The 14899-nt window shown below is 30.7% G+C and overlaps 1 protein-coding gene across 15 annotated transcripts in view; it reads right to left on the reverse strand.

The window, feature by feature from the left end:
- Positions 1-14899, reverse strand: part of PARD3 (par-3 family cell polarity regulator) — a 666346-nt gene that overhangs the window by 265656 nt on the left and 385791 nt on the right. For 9 of the 15 annotated variants that reach the window (XM_052000521.1, XM_052000519.1, XM_052000514.1 and 6 more), the window contains exons 10-12: positions 9962-10101; positions 8043-8180; positions 5133-5171 (exon numbers count right to left, since the gene is read on the reverse strand). In XM_052000521.1, coding sequence (XP_051856481.1) covers positions 5133-5171; positions 8043-8180; positions 9962-10101 — 317 coding nt within the window. The remainder of the gene's footprint in view (positions 1-5132; positions 5172-8042; positions 8181-9961; positions 10102-14899) is intronic. The other 6 variants (XM_052000522.1, XM_052000517.1, XM_052000520.1 and 3 more) reach the window with 1 other exon arrangement.

Raw genomic sequence — 14899 nt, forward strand, 5'->3', positions numbered from 1 at the left:
TCAAGGAGAGAAAAAAAAAACTTAGGATTAAGAATGTTTTAACAAAAGAGGAGAACAATATACCCCTCTCCCAATTCTCTTCTCCTCAGTTATGCTGTGATTCCCTAATTCTCCTACTTGTTCCAAGTATCTAGGTCTTCCCAACTAAGTGGAAGTAACAGCAAAGAAAGTTTGGAAGGAACAAAAAACATAATTTCCAGATAAATGAAAATACCCCCGTTCCATTCTTGAAAAGATGCCCTCCCCGCAGACGTTGGTGTTGGAAAGAAGAGCAGTGGCCTAACATAGTATAAACTACTTACAGATATATTTAGTTCTATCATTCTAATGCGGAAAATGACTTTAACGCAGACCTACAGAAACAATCAGTAATTTAAGTGAATATATTGCATTATGCTTTAAAAAACTGCACTGATGAGTATATTGAGGTTTCTATATCCACCTCCACTGGGAAAAATGTAGAGAAAAGTTGGCAGGTGTGCTAGATAAATTGCATTTTTCAATAAAGTTGGGATTAATTTTCTGACAAGCCCATTTATGATTCAGAAGACAAGATTAACTGTTCCTAAGTTTTATTTGTTCTAGAAATAAGACTTGCTTTCTTCTCAGCATAGCTTCTCTTTATTATCATTAAAAAAAAAATTTAAAGGATAAGCTGCACTTTACATAATTTTTTTAATATTAGATTCATTCAGATCCTGTCATAGATACCCAAAATCAATTCCTGTTTTAAGGCTAGATTTTCCATTATCAAGTTATTGAGAATTCCTCTTAAAAAAGGTTTGGGTCATATATAATAACTCTAAACTCTCTGTACTATAAAATGAGTCCAGTGTACACATTTAAATCCTTCAGTAGTTATAGATGTCACTCAATGTGAATACATTTAGTCCTGAAGTGATCTCCATATTAACTTTATTAACTACCTCACTTGGTCTCAATTTTCTCATCTGTAAAACAGGGATGATAACACTTCTACTACTTATTTGACAAAGTTATTATGAGAAAAAAAGAATATTTGAGACCATAAATAGCATGGAAATAGAAACTATTAAAAATGCTAAGGCAATTCCTAATTCTAATAAGGCTTGATAATTTTCTTGATTTTCTTCTATCCAGTTTCTCAGCTAGATAGTGCAATAAATAATAGATCCTGAGAATTGGTATAAAAAAGACCTGTTTCGGTTTTAATTTGGGCATCCAATAGTTGTGTGACACAGATTAAATCATTTAACTTTTCACACCTTCCCTTTTATCTTCTGTAAAATAAGCAAGTTTGAACTTGATGTTCTCTAAAGTTGCTTTCAGTTCTTAATTTTTGATTGCATGACTCTACATGCTGTACTACTCAAACTCCCACTCCCTCAATATTCCATCTCTTCCTTTTTCTTACTTCCTGTTCCACAGTCAATGTTGCTCATCTCTAAAATCCATTAAGTGCAGAGAGAGGACAAATTAAATTTTATGAGGGGAGAGCAGAAGAAGAGAAAGAGCAGGGGACTGAAGGGATGAGAAGTAGGGAGGGAAGGGAAGAGAAGGAGAAGGAAGACAGAGATAGAGATGAAAAGAGAAAGGAGAGAGAGAAAAAGGAGACAGAAAAGAGAAAAAGGGAGATAGAGAGAACGATAACATGTACATTTAATTCAATAACTAATGTGAAATATGGAAAGAATGACAGGAGCATAACAGAATGCTGGCTTTGTTAGTGTTTTTAAAAGCTGAAGGTGACAAATGTTGATGGTATGGAAGGATCATTTTACAAACTCTCTTAGAAGGAAAGATGTGAAAAGAATAGGAGAAGGGGAGCAGAAATCACAGATGGTAGAAGATATTAATGTCTACAAAGGCATCAAATGAATGAGATTTTAGTATGTAGAAATCACTTCTTAAGTATTTGTTGATTGGCTGGCCAACCCACAGGTTTATTTTCTCACTTTTATAAACTCTTGATGAGAATGATCTCTCTCAAAAAAGAGAGAGAAAGAGAGAGAGAGAGAGAGAGAGAGAGAGAGAGAGAGAGAGAGAGAGAGAGAGAGAGAGAGAGAATGATCTGTGTGTGTGTGTATCAAGGATATCCTTGATGATAATATATAAAAGCAACAGACAGGAATCCATAAACATTGTTCAACAGCAGACCACATCTCTCTAATATATAAACTAAAATAAATAAATAGGTTAAAAAATGCTGATTATTGATTGTTTAAAAAAAAAAGAAAGAAAGAAAAACTTTAACATGATGGATTAAAATGCAGCCTTAAATTCTTTTCTTCAGCAAGGAATATCCCATGAAAATATAATGTTTATGTGGATTTTTTAAAAATAAATGCAAATACAGAGGAATTTTTTTCATTGACTGAAATTTACATTAATTTCACCCTGAGGCAATTGTAGTTAAGGGACTGGCCCAAGGTCACACACTAGGAAGTGTTAAGTGTCTGAGACCTGATTTGTAATCAGGTCCTCCTGACTTCAGGGCTGATGCTCTGTCCAATGCGCCACCTGGCGGCTCCCGATTTACATTAAAATTAAGTGAAGCAGATGTATATATACACCAACAATGCTTTCTTTTCTTCCTCAATATTGTAATGGTAGAATTTTGCATAATTACTTAATTTATAATAATATCGCTTATACAAACATCTATCATTACAATGCATTGGGTAGGAGGGAACACTGAAGTAAAATACAGAATATTTACTTGTATATGATATGGCATATTTCAGTGTTCACCACACATCAAGTATTCTGCAGTATATGCCCATAATTTAATTCCTAAGTATCTTGGGGATAAGAAATATGGAACAAGCATTTTAATTGTGATGATAACAAGAAAGAAAAACTCTTTTTTCCCAAGAAAATGAAAAGAAGAAGGGACACAAAATAAAATGAATTAATCTTAATTTTAAATCAAAATTTTTAAAAAGCCCCCCCCCATGTTTTTTCCTAGGTTAAATATTTTAATTTCCTCCATATGTTAGATAAACACTAATGAATCTTATTTGTACATATATGCTGAGATTCATTATTCTTATTAGCTGAGCTAATATGTCACATCTGGCAATAATTAAGCTCTTTTACAAGTCAAATAACAGCTGCTAAATAATAGAGACAAAATCTAAATATTTTTAGAAAATTTGGTTTGCTTTTGTTTTTATCCTAGTATAACTGGAAATCTTTCATATGTTAGATGCAGATTAAATTTGTGGTTACCTCCCAAAGTGTTAAACTATAAATACTGTATTTTTATTAAAAAGTTACCATTACAATAACAAAATAATTGCTTTCTTAAAGTAATTTTCTGTAATGCTATCAATGTTATGGTGACTTGGCATTGAAAAGTACATTATAAGCCATTCTTATTAAAAACAAAAAAAGTTATAATATGCTCCACATGAATTCTTAATTATCTACATAAGGATAGATATATACTACTTGTCCACAGTACTCATTTATCAAGATCAAAAAACTAAGTTTCTGTTTACTTGAGTTAACAATAAGAATGTTTCTCATTATTTATGGAATCTGATCAAACATTCAAAAATTTCATAAATAACTTTTTGATTACTTTGATTATGCTTTCCTGAACAAATAGAGATTATAAACAATTCAAATCAGGATAAATTCAAATATAAGATTTTTGCATTCTCATAATTTTGAATAATTTTTAAAGTGTGTTTTATTAAATATAAGTATTTCCTAAGTATTATGGAACTAAAGAAGAATCTTACAAGGATGGATGATGTTTACAAGAATCTTCAAAAGCTTAACAAAACAAAAGACAAATGTTATTCATTTACTAGCCTAGATTCAGAATTTTATTTACTTCCTTGGATTTTTGACTATCATAAGAAGACACCCAACTTTTGACCATCAGAAGAAGATACCCAACTGAACAGGTATAGTTGGTCTGGTATAAAATCAGACCCACTGGCTATTTGAGATGCTATTTTTAACAGAGTCATCTGTCTGTCTTCATAACTTCTTACTTAAAATATTCCACAATTCCTCTGACTTATTGGCAAAGTGAACTAATTCTAGTCAGAAAGAAATGGTTGCCACTTTAATAGGGGTCATTTCCAACGTGATAAAGGAGGTGGTGTCTCAAGTCAATGAAACTGTTTCCCATACTTAATCCTTCTTTATTACAGAAACAAATAGAAAGCTATTCTCAATATCCTAATTTTGTATGTCATTTTAGAAATGTTTCAAGATGTTTCTTTCTCAATTGTCTAGAAGATATTGTATTTGAGGAGAAAAGTAACCACAATTAAATCAGTCTTCTATGTAAAAACTATATAATAAATCTAAGAAATACAATAAGATATGAGAAAGGAAAGTTAAAATGTGATTAGCAAAGGTAATTAATAAAGAAGTTAGATCCATATGTCTTTGAAAGATTATAATCAGGAAATGATACAACCATTTGGAAACGAATAAGGAACTGTGCCCAAAGGGCTTTAGAAACACATATACCTTTTGATACAGCAATCTCTATACTCAATCTGTATCTCAAAGAGATAATAGAAAGGAAAAAAGGACCTATATGTGCCAAAATGTTTGTAGCAGCACTTTTTTTTTACTATGGCAAGGAACTGGAAATTGAGTGGACGCCTATCAGCTGAGGAATGGTTGAGTAAGTTATGGTATATGAAGCTAATGGAAAACATTCCATTACTAAAATTGTTCTATAAGAAATGAGGAGGAGGGTGATCTCAGGAAAGCCTAAAAAGACTTAAATGAACTGATGATGAGTGAAGTGAGTAAAACGAGGAGAATATGGTACATAAGATTATGTGATGATCAACAGTGATGGACTTGCTTGTGATGGACAACAATGCTGTGATTCAAGGCAATTCCAAAAACACTTGGGATGTAAGATGCCAATCGAGAGAGAAACAGAGACAATTATAGAGACTAAATGTGGATCAAAGTATAGCATCTTTTTGGTTGTTTTTTCCTTTTGGTCTGATTTTTCTTGTACAACATGACAAGTATTGCTTGCTATCTTAAGGAAGGAAGGATGTAAGTGAGAGAGGGAGAAAAATTTGTAACAAAGTTTTTACAAAAAACAGACGCTGAAAACTATCTTTAATGTATTTAAAGAAAAATACTGTAAAAAAAGAAAATCTTACCGTTTCTTTGGGAATCTGCATCTGACTTGGCTCTGCATTCTGGAAGAATCAAAGAAATATATAAATTTAGATGACCAATACACACACACACACACACACACACGCGCGCGCGCGCGCACACACACATACACACTCACACTTGTGTCCAGTGACAGCCATCTCTAAGATGGCAATGGGTAAAAGGAAGCAAAAAAACTTATATTAACTTTATAGTATATTTAAAAGAAATAGTAAGTACAGTACACAATAGATTTGCAGTTTTATCTTTTTTTTAGAAAACATATGGAAATGATGGTTTTATTAAATAAATTGAAATTTTAATAAATACAACAAATTATTTTACTATGCTTTAAAACACAGTAAAATGTTTCATTATGTATAACATAGTAAAATGTTATATATAACATAATAAACCTAAATGTTTGTATGTTTTAACATGTTATACTATGTTTTCAAATAATGTTATAGAAATGGTCATTTTATTAAATAAATTAAAATTTTAATAGATAGAAAAACATTTTTTTTAAAATTATCTCCATCCCCTTGAAACAATTCATACCCTAAAGAAATGCACACATGAAATAAGTTGATGTTTTTAAATAAGAGAAGAGCCTAGAAAATAAGACTGAACAACAATAACAACAATAAAAAAAAAATCTCATGGATTTTGTTAAAAACTCTGGGAAAGTATACTAATTCAATGGAGCAACTTGATGGAACAATACTTACAAAATTTGCCCTGGAATCAAGTTCAAATGTTACCTAATATACAAACTTAACTAGATGTGTGACCCTGCTTACCTCAGTTTTCTCACTTGTAATAATAGCATCTTTGTCCCAGAGTTGCTTAAAGGACCAAGTTACATGTAAAAAAACTTTTTACAAAACCTTTAAAAAAAACTATATAAATGCAATTACTATCATTATTATCATCATTACTACTACTAATACTACTATTCTTGCTATTGGTTGCTGCTATGCCTACTGATAACACTGCTTCTCCTAATTATTAGGCTGAGACATGGAAAATCATTATTAGAGTTTCCAAGTAAATAGAAGATATTCAGGTAGAGTTTTAGAATTAATCTAGAAAGGATAATTGATATAGAATAGTGAAAAAACTAAATCATTAAATTATGTGAAGGAAATGACCAAAATATTATTCAAATATTATTGAGAATTATAACACAGGAGCTCAGAAACTGTTAAATCAAAACATTCATTCAACTTCACAGAGAATTTAGACAAAATGATGCAATCCATATGTCAAAATTTATCCACTCTTTCTCAAACCAATAGTTATGGATAGTTAAAGTTATATCCAAAGTGATTAAGCAAATAGGAGTTTCCTTTATTTTCAACCTAACTGACTCTACAGTTGTCATTCAGTTTAACTATTGTTGTAAAAAACAAGTGAAAACTAGGACAGATGTTAAAACAGCCTAAAATGTATTTTAAATAGCATATATGTTCAGTTGAAAATCTTTATCAAAAGGCACAGGCATTAGTTAATTCTCCCAGTACACTATTTTTTATAAGCAAGTTTCCATTAACAGTTTACCATAAAACATTTTATCAATATTACTTTTCTAATATGCTTATTTTAAAGATTATCACTATGATGAAAATTCCTACACACATACACATACACACACACACACACATATACACACTTGTTACAAGTGAAAGGGGGATTTACAAAGTTTATTCCATTTCAATTGAATCATTCAACATATCATTCAATGTATTGCTAATTAAGAGCAATAATACTCTACAATAGTTCTTTTTAATTTTAAAATCATCATCATTTATTTTTATTGTAAATTACTTCTGTCCATACAACAAGATTCAAACTTCCTGATTTGGATTAATTATAAATGAGATGAAAAATCTGTGGTCATACAATGGGACAAATAGCAAGCTTACAAAAGGCATATTTTCTGAAATGTGACATCTATGAAATAATTCACATATCTGTCTTCAAACCAAGACTACACAACAGCTTTATAATAATTACCATTTGTTATAAGCTGGGGAAGGGGAGAAACTTCCTTTATGACAAAAATTCTTAATAAAGGGTCAATGAACATATTTTCTTAAAAATATATTCTTTTCTTAACTATATTTCAATATAATCAGTTTTCATTGGAAGCCTATGAATTTTTTGACGCATTTAAAAGGGGTCAATGGGTTTCATCAGATTCCTCTAGGAAATAATGAAACAAAAAAGGTTAAAAACTCCTTTTTTATGAACTAATTTTCAATTATGCCTACATAAACCTTACAACTATTTGTTATTTCAAAAAATGAGACAGATAATTTTTAGAAGTTTCAAAAGATTACTTACTTTCATATCTTAAAGAACAATGATTTTGTCAGAATGGATATTCCCCTTCCACCAATGTAGACTGAAACCCTTAGTAAACTTTTTTCATGACTTTCTGTGACCTAAAAATATCATCACCTGTTGGCCATCTTTCAGGTACCTCTCCTATTTAGTCAACTAATCTTTAACTGAAAAGGACACTGTATCTCCCTAAAATCTGCATGTCCATTTTACTGCAGCCTGCAAAAAGTTATAGTCCAGCAGCTCATCTTTTTATTTATTTTATTTTATTTTTAATTTATGGAATAAAACAAGCATTTCTATTTATACTATTTTTAAAGTAGAATTTTATATAAGCAAAACCTGATGCTATAGGGAGAGAATTTAATGGAAATAGAAAAGAAAACACCTTTTGTCTCAAAGGTTCGAGTCAACTTTCAAGATCTGAAAAAAGGATGAGAAGTTGCAGGGAAAGAGAAAATGTAAACCAAAATACAAATGGTAGTTCCAAGACAGTCTTCTCAGCACATAGATAACCAGCTCAATGACCCATGGTAATCTGAACATTTTCAACAGCTCTCTACCTTACACACCATTTCCCTTGGATGGAAGGCTTCTTCCTGACGAAAGACAAGAAGGCTCACAGTTCCTCCCATCTTGGTGCTTCTTAGCAAGGCGACAACTGCCTCTTGGGTTCTTCCTGTTAAATCTAACCCATTTACCTAAAACAAATTTTTAAAAATTAGCCTTTTAGAGTAGAAAAGAACCAAGACAAATGGTGCTGCTGATATTTTCCCACAGAATGTGTTATCCAGTTATTTATAAAGAGTAGATTTGAATCAATGTAGAAACTCCTTCCATTGACAGAGATCTGACTTCTCTGTACAATTTTGATGGCTAAAAAAATAATGCATGATCTAATAAACAAAATTGTGGAGATGAGCTCTCTGAATTTAGTTCAGATAATCCCGCAAACAGATACACAAACTGTAATTGGGCCCAACCCCAAAGACTTTGTGAGAACAGTTTGAAATTGGGTCTTCTGGCACAATCTTGGAGAACTCAAGAATATTTCCAAAACATGATAAAGATGGATATGACTGACTGTAACTAATGGACTAGCATCAATCTCTTACAATGTAATTAGCATATGGGAGAATTGGACGGAAAGTATCAATGTATTTCTTATAGCTAAAATAATGCTTTATAGATACATATGAAATTATTAGCAAAAATTTAAATAGTAGCCATTAAAAGCAACAAATAGCAACTTGTCTAAAAGAGTTGAGTTATTGAATAGGAATTTTAAAATGCTAACAAGCTTGGCTTTGATATAAAATTTCAAGGACATTTTATAAGTTCTTTAAACACTGAAATAAGTATTTGCTATTTCAGCAAGTAATGAAAATTATGTTCAAAGTAAATGATGATTCCATTTAAATTTTATAGTTTTAACCCAGGAAGTTTTAAAAAATCCCCTTCCCCTATCTGGTCTTTATTTGGTGATTCTTCAAGTCTCACAATCTAACAGAAAATATAGAACCTCATGTTAATGTTGAAAAAAATTTCTCTTGACATAAGATAGATTTCTAGGGGGAGGGAAAAGAATCTTCTAACATTGTGATTAAAAAGCTGTTTACAATTGAATCAGGATCTCAACATAGTATTTTCACCTTTGCTATTGCTTGCTTCCTTGCTTATCATTTTTCTCTTCATTTTTGTCCCTTTTGATCTGATTTTTCTTGTGCAGCATGACACATGTGGAAAGATATTTAGAAGAACTGAACATGTTTAACCTATATTGGATTGCTTGCTATGCAGGGGAAGGAGAAGATGGGGAGAAAGGGGAAAATAGTTTGGAACACAAGATTTTGCAGGAGTGAATGTTGAAAACTATCTTTGTATATATTTTGAAAAAACAAAAAGCTATTATAAAAAAGTTATTTACAATTAACAAAAACATATCTTTGGAAAATTTTTAAAAATTCAAAAAATGTTATTTCAAAAAATATGTATATATAGCAAAAATTGGAGGAAAACTATAAGTTACTACATACTAAGGATGGTATCTATATAACCCTTTAGTATAAAAAATAACAAAAACTTGTTTTATAATTTTATATTTTCTAATCAAAAAATATAAAGCATTTCTGTTTCTCAGATAAATTGCTAATCAAGTAATAAATCCAAAAGTTAAATCTACTTATTAGCAAAACACTTTAATAATTCACCCAAAATTTCAACAAAATAATGTGTTTTTTTTTAAAAGGTCCATTCATTTTAATCAACTACCTCATTTTTTGACTAAAATGAATGGATGGATTGGATATTTTGTCATCATGTAGATACAACCTCACACTGAGAAAAAAAAAAATTACACTAATTGAACTGTATTGTATATACTCTGCTGCTACTCTACTCTGTTTCATACTGAGCATATAACTGTACAAGGCCGCCTAAAAGAAACAGACATGTAATTCCCCCAAATGATTTAATCACTCACCTCCACAAGCCTATCTCCGGCTTTTAGTCTACCATCTTGAATAGCAGCCCCTCTTGGAAGGATATTTTTCACATAAATTGGAGCTGAGCCACCAACTAGTACATCCCTGGAAGTGATGCTAAAACCCAAACCTTCTGAACCTAGGTAAATAATAGAAATTTTTACCATTTGAAAGTGTTCTGCCTTTAAATAGTTTATTAATGAGCCCAACAAACTATACAGGCAGGCATCTCTGTTCTGTATCAACTATTACTCAAATGTTCTGAGAATTAATGAATGAACTTACAGGAAATCAAGGTAAAGAGCATTGCATTTAAGAGAATAAGAAACTTCTAAAACTAAAATCATGGAATCCATTTATTGATAATGACTAAATTTTATCATCTTCATTTAGTACTCTTACATTCTAACTAGACCTTCATATGTTTATATGTAATTTGGACTGCGCTATCTAAAACAAGAAATAATTATTGAATCTTTTTTTAAAAAATCTTATTCCTGGCTACCTCCTCTAAAAATGATCAAATTACACTTAAAATTAATGAAGCATTTAAATATGACTAATTTGAATCCTTCTGATTCTTAAATTTTTGTCAGAGTTTTTTGACATGCAATATCATATGCTGAATATTGTGTAAGAAGGGGGTTATGTGATATCTAGAACTGTCAAGTAATAATCTAAAATGAAGGGAGGTAAAGTCAAAGATAATAACTTGTCAATTTAATTATGACAAATTTCTATTTTAGTTTCAAAGAAATATTTCTGAAGATCTTAAATTGTATTTATTGGACACACTTAATAAAAGGTAATCTGTGCTACCTGGATATCATTAAATCAAATAAAAATTGTCAGTTGTAAATACATAGGTAAAGTTTTGAAATCTAACATGTAAAGATGTAATTTTATTAGCTATGTGATGATCACAAGATTATCACAATCTCTATATGTCAGTTTTCTCATCTATAAAACTACTTTTCAAATATCTACTTCACAAAATTGTATTCCGTGAAATTTAAAGGAATATATAAATCTGAGGTTAAGCTTTTAGTAAATAAAAGTGAAAAAAACACTATTTAGTTGAAACTTTAGGTCAATTCAAATCAAGAAACATTTATTAACTGGCTATTGTGTGCTGAACACAAAACCAAGTGCTGGAAAAATGCATTTATGTCCCTCGTAGGGAGGCATAATGTGTGTGTGTGTGTGTGTGTGTGTGTGTGTGTGTGTGTGTGTACATAAACATGTATTTAGCACTTCACTTAAAGAAAAGGATACATAGATATATATGACACATCCAAAGATAACTGTAATATTTTTAAAATGCTCAGAGGATCATAGATCTAGACCTAGAAAAGGCCTTAGCAATCATCTAGCCCAAAAATCTTATTTTACAGATGAGAAAAATAATGATTATATTACATTTTTTAAAAGTATATGATATGGGGCAGCTAGTTGGTGCAGTGGATAGAGCACCAGCCATGAAGCCAGGAGAACCTGAGTTCAAATCTGACCTCAAACACTTAATACTTCATAGCTGTGTAACCCTGGGAAAGTCACTTAACCCCAATTACCTCAGCAAAGAAGTATATGATATGAATTGTGAGGGTGCCCTTTATGCCCTCATAATTTAAACACTTACTTAAGCAAACTGTCTTTTGTTTCCTGTTGCCACCCGTTTTCCTTCTCTGTGTCTTTGTTCTCACATTGTTGCCTATATCTCAAATGTCTTTTCCAATTTGATATTCTAATGAAATTATTATTCATAACTTAAAACCCAATTTAAATGTCACTTGAAGCACTCTGATCTCCTTGGTTGATTGATAATATCTTTATCTCTTGGCCCTTTTCAATGCCTAAGTGTATTTAACATGTAATATTATTTATTAAATTGATCAATTTACACTTTATCCCTCCCCCTATACACTTGCCACAAAATTCCTTGAAATCAGAGTTATATTTAACCCATACTTTATTTGTATTCCTAACTTTCCTTCTATCCTACCTGAACTCCCACCTTCTAGTGCCTAAAACTGTGCTATGTTCTACAAAGAGGACCTCTTAGTAAATATGTTTTGCAGGAGTAACTTAATGTTTTAGAACAATTATAGAGAAAAGAAAATATGAAAGAAACTGGAACATACAACTTCCTTCCCAAAACTGTTTGTAAATATTAAGATCTCAAACAAAATTTTACTTATTACAACTTTAAATTACATAATCTGTCCAATAAGAGAACCTTGTTCTTTTTTTTCCAAGATTGATCAGTTTCAATAAAATAATTCAATATGCTCATATTTTAATTTATATAATAGAATAATGTATATAATTTAATTTAATGTATTCATATTTTAAGCTATTTGCTATGATCCCAAGCATAAAATAATGTCTCCGTGGTAATCCTTTCAAATTTTTTTATAGGAATATTCTCATAACTATTTTAATAGAAGCGTAATGACTTACAATATCATTTTTAAAAGGGAGAGGGGGGTGAGAGACCTAAACTCACTTTGCTATCTTAATTTCTATGAATTATAAAGACTGAGTGTGGCTTGAACCTCAATATTATTAAAATATCACCAATAACCCCTAAATCTGTATGCTAAAAGTTCAAGCAGTGACCTTTAAAAGAAAGATAAATAGATATCAATTTTCATTTAGAAAAGTCAACAAAACATTCTGTACTGACTGAAACATATTACTGACCTTCTCCTCTGACTTTATTAAAAAGCTAATTCCTGTGAAAGATCAGAGTATTTGAAAATGGCAAAATGACAATAAATATTAAGAAATCATAATTATAGAAGCAAAGTCTTGTGGCCTATCCTAATTTTGTCATTCTGGATGTCACAATTCCAAAAATATGTTAGAAAGAATCATTTCATTGAACAATGTCACACTTTTATCAGAAAAAGACAGATAATTTACTTCTAATAAATCATTATTTACAATATGGGATTAAAATTTGAGGTTTTGCACTTATTATGCTTTAATGAAAGCAACAAAGAAATTTTGAGCTAATGATACCAATTGTTTTTTTTTAATTGCCTATTACCAAAATTGTATTTATTAAGTTTCCATAAGGCCACTTTTCCTACAACATCTTTCATTAGAGATAATCAAAGACAATCAAAATTCCCATTCTATTCATACTTATAATGCACTACTTGGGGGTATACTTAAATGTTTTGCTTCATTTATTGCTCCACATGGATGATGCCCCAGTAATCAAATGAAAATAACATTAAGGAGATGGGCTTCCACTGTGTATGTTGGTATTAACAAATGCAAAAAGATAATAATAATAATAATAAGCTAACAAAGGAAGCTTATTTATTTCTTCTACTATTGTCTATATATGAAACAAAAAACTATTAGACTACTAAAAATACACTGTCTACACTTTAATGCTTTTTAAGTGAAATAATTTTTTTTTTAGAAATAGCTAACTATTATTTCTAAATATAAAGATTTTGTGATGACAAGTACAATTTCATATAATCACCAAAAGTCAACTATCATGCTGGAATTTTTCAGGTATCCTTATTAAAAAATATTTAGTGAAAAATAATAATTTTATAAATTAATGGATTTGGAGTTGCTTAAAAAACCAAGGATCTTTAGAAAACTGGGAATTTTTACATGAACTCTTCTAGGGAAAATCAGACACAAAATTGGGAAATTTGTCACCATAAGGAGCCCCTGGCATGTTTTTGGTCAATTTTCTATGGACATTTTATTAAGTTATTTTATTATATTCTTTCTAAATGAGGAGTGCCATTCAGTGAGCATGAAACATAACCGAAAGAGCCACAATCAGATTTATGCTGATGCCCTTAAGTCTTGTTGGAGGAATATACACTGCAGACAAGCTGTCAATTCTGGCTTCTGTCAAGAAGGTTTATAGAGCTGAAAATTCAGAAACCAGAAACAAGCAATGTGGTATTCTTGGGAAGTTCACTTAATACTAACATTTTTAAGAAAGTTTAAGAAAGGCTTCTCCAAATTTTTATTCAAAGTAGAAAATAAAGCATTGGTAGAGTCAGAGGATTTGAAGACCAATTCTGACGACAGACAACTACTTTGGGCAGAAGTTTTCTTATTTTACAAATGAGGCAGGATACCTTACCAAGTATTGGTAAAGTATTTTGGTATTGGTATTGGTATTTTAGAATTATATAATTCAATGGTACTGACTGATAATTGCTGTCATGAGCATTAATCTCATATTTAAAATAAATGATAAAGGTTCTGAGTTTTTTTTTTCTCCAAACATTTTCTTTTGTTCTAGATTTTAACATATTTTCTCCACAAATCATTCTTGAGAACCTAACTCCTCTATCTTCTTTGCATTTGGCTGTTTTCAACTGTAATAATAAAACTATGGAGATGTGTCAGAAAAGCAATTGGTTAATTTGGTATGTTGAAACAACCTATCAATTCAGTGTTGTTTTTTTGTTTAAAGCAATCAGTTATTTGATTGAATTGATTAGTTGAATCAGCACAAAAAAAAAAAAAAGATGAAAAAATATGTTGGGACACAACTGACTTTAAGGTGGTATTAAGACATCACTGGCAGCAAAAAAAAAAAAAAAGTGATGACTCTGTTTGAGATAGCACTCTATCTTAACAACAATATCTCCTTATTTGAGGCCCATACTATCCATCTTGTCTTTTCAAGATCCTGAAGGCCATTTAGCTAGAGACATTCTCTTTTCTATTTCAATTTCACATATAGTGAGTCTCTGACTAACAGTCTTTCTATCACAACCCTTTCATAATACAGGATTGCTCTATAAATATCTCAATCTCTCAGTGCTTCAATCTAAGCTACTGGTAAGTATGACTTGCTACCCAATTCATACTAGGCTATACACAAGGATCTTATATCCTTCCTTGAAATCACTCAGAAGTGATACATATCAATACTCATGACCTCT

This window comes from Antechinus flavipes, chromosome 5, assembly GCF_016432865.1.
Source record: "Antechinus flavipes isolate AdamAnt ecotype Samford, QLD, Australia chromosome 5, AdamAnt_v2, whole genome shotgun sequence".
Classification (NCBI taxonomy): Eukaryota; Metazoa; Chordata; class Mammalia; order Dasyuromorphia; family Dasyuridae; genus Antechinus; species Antechinus flavipes.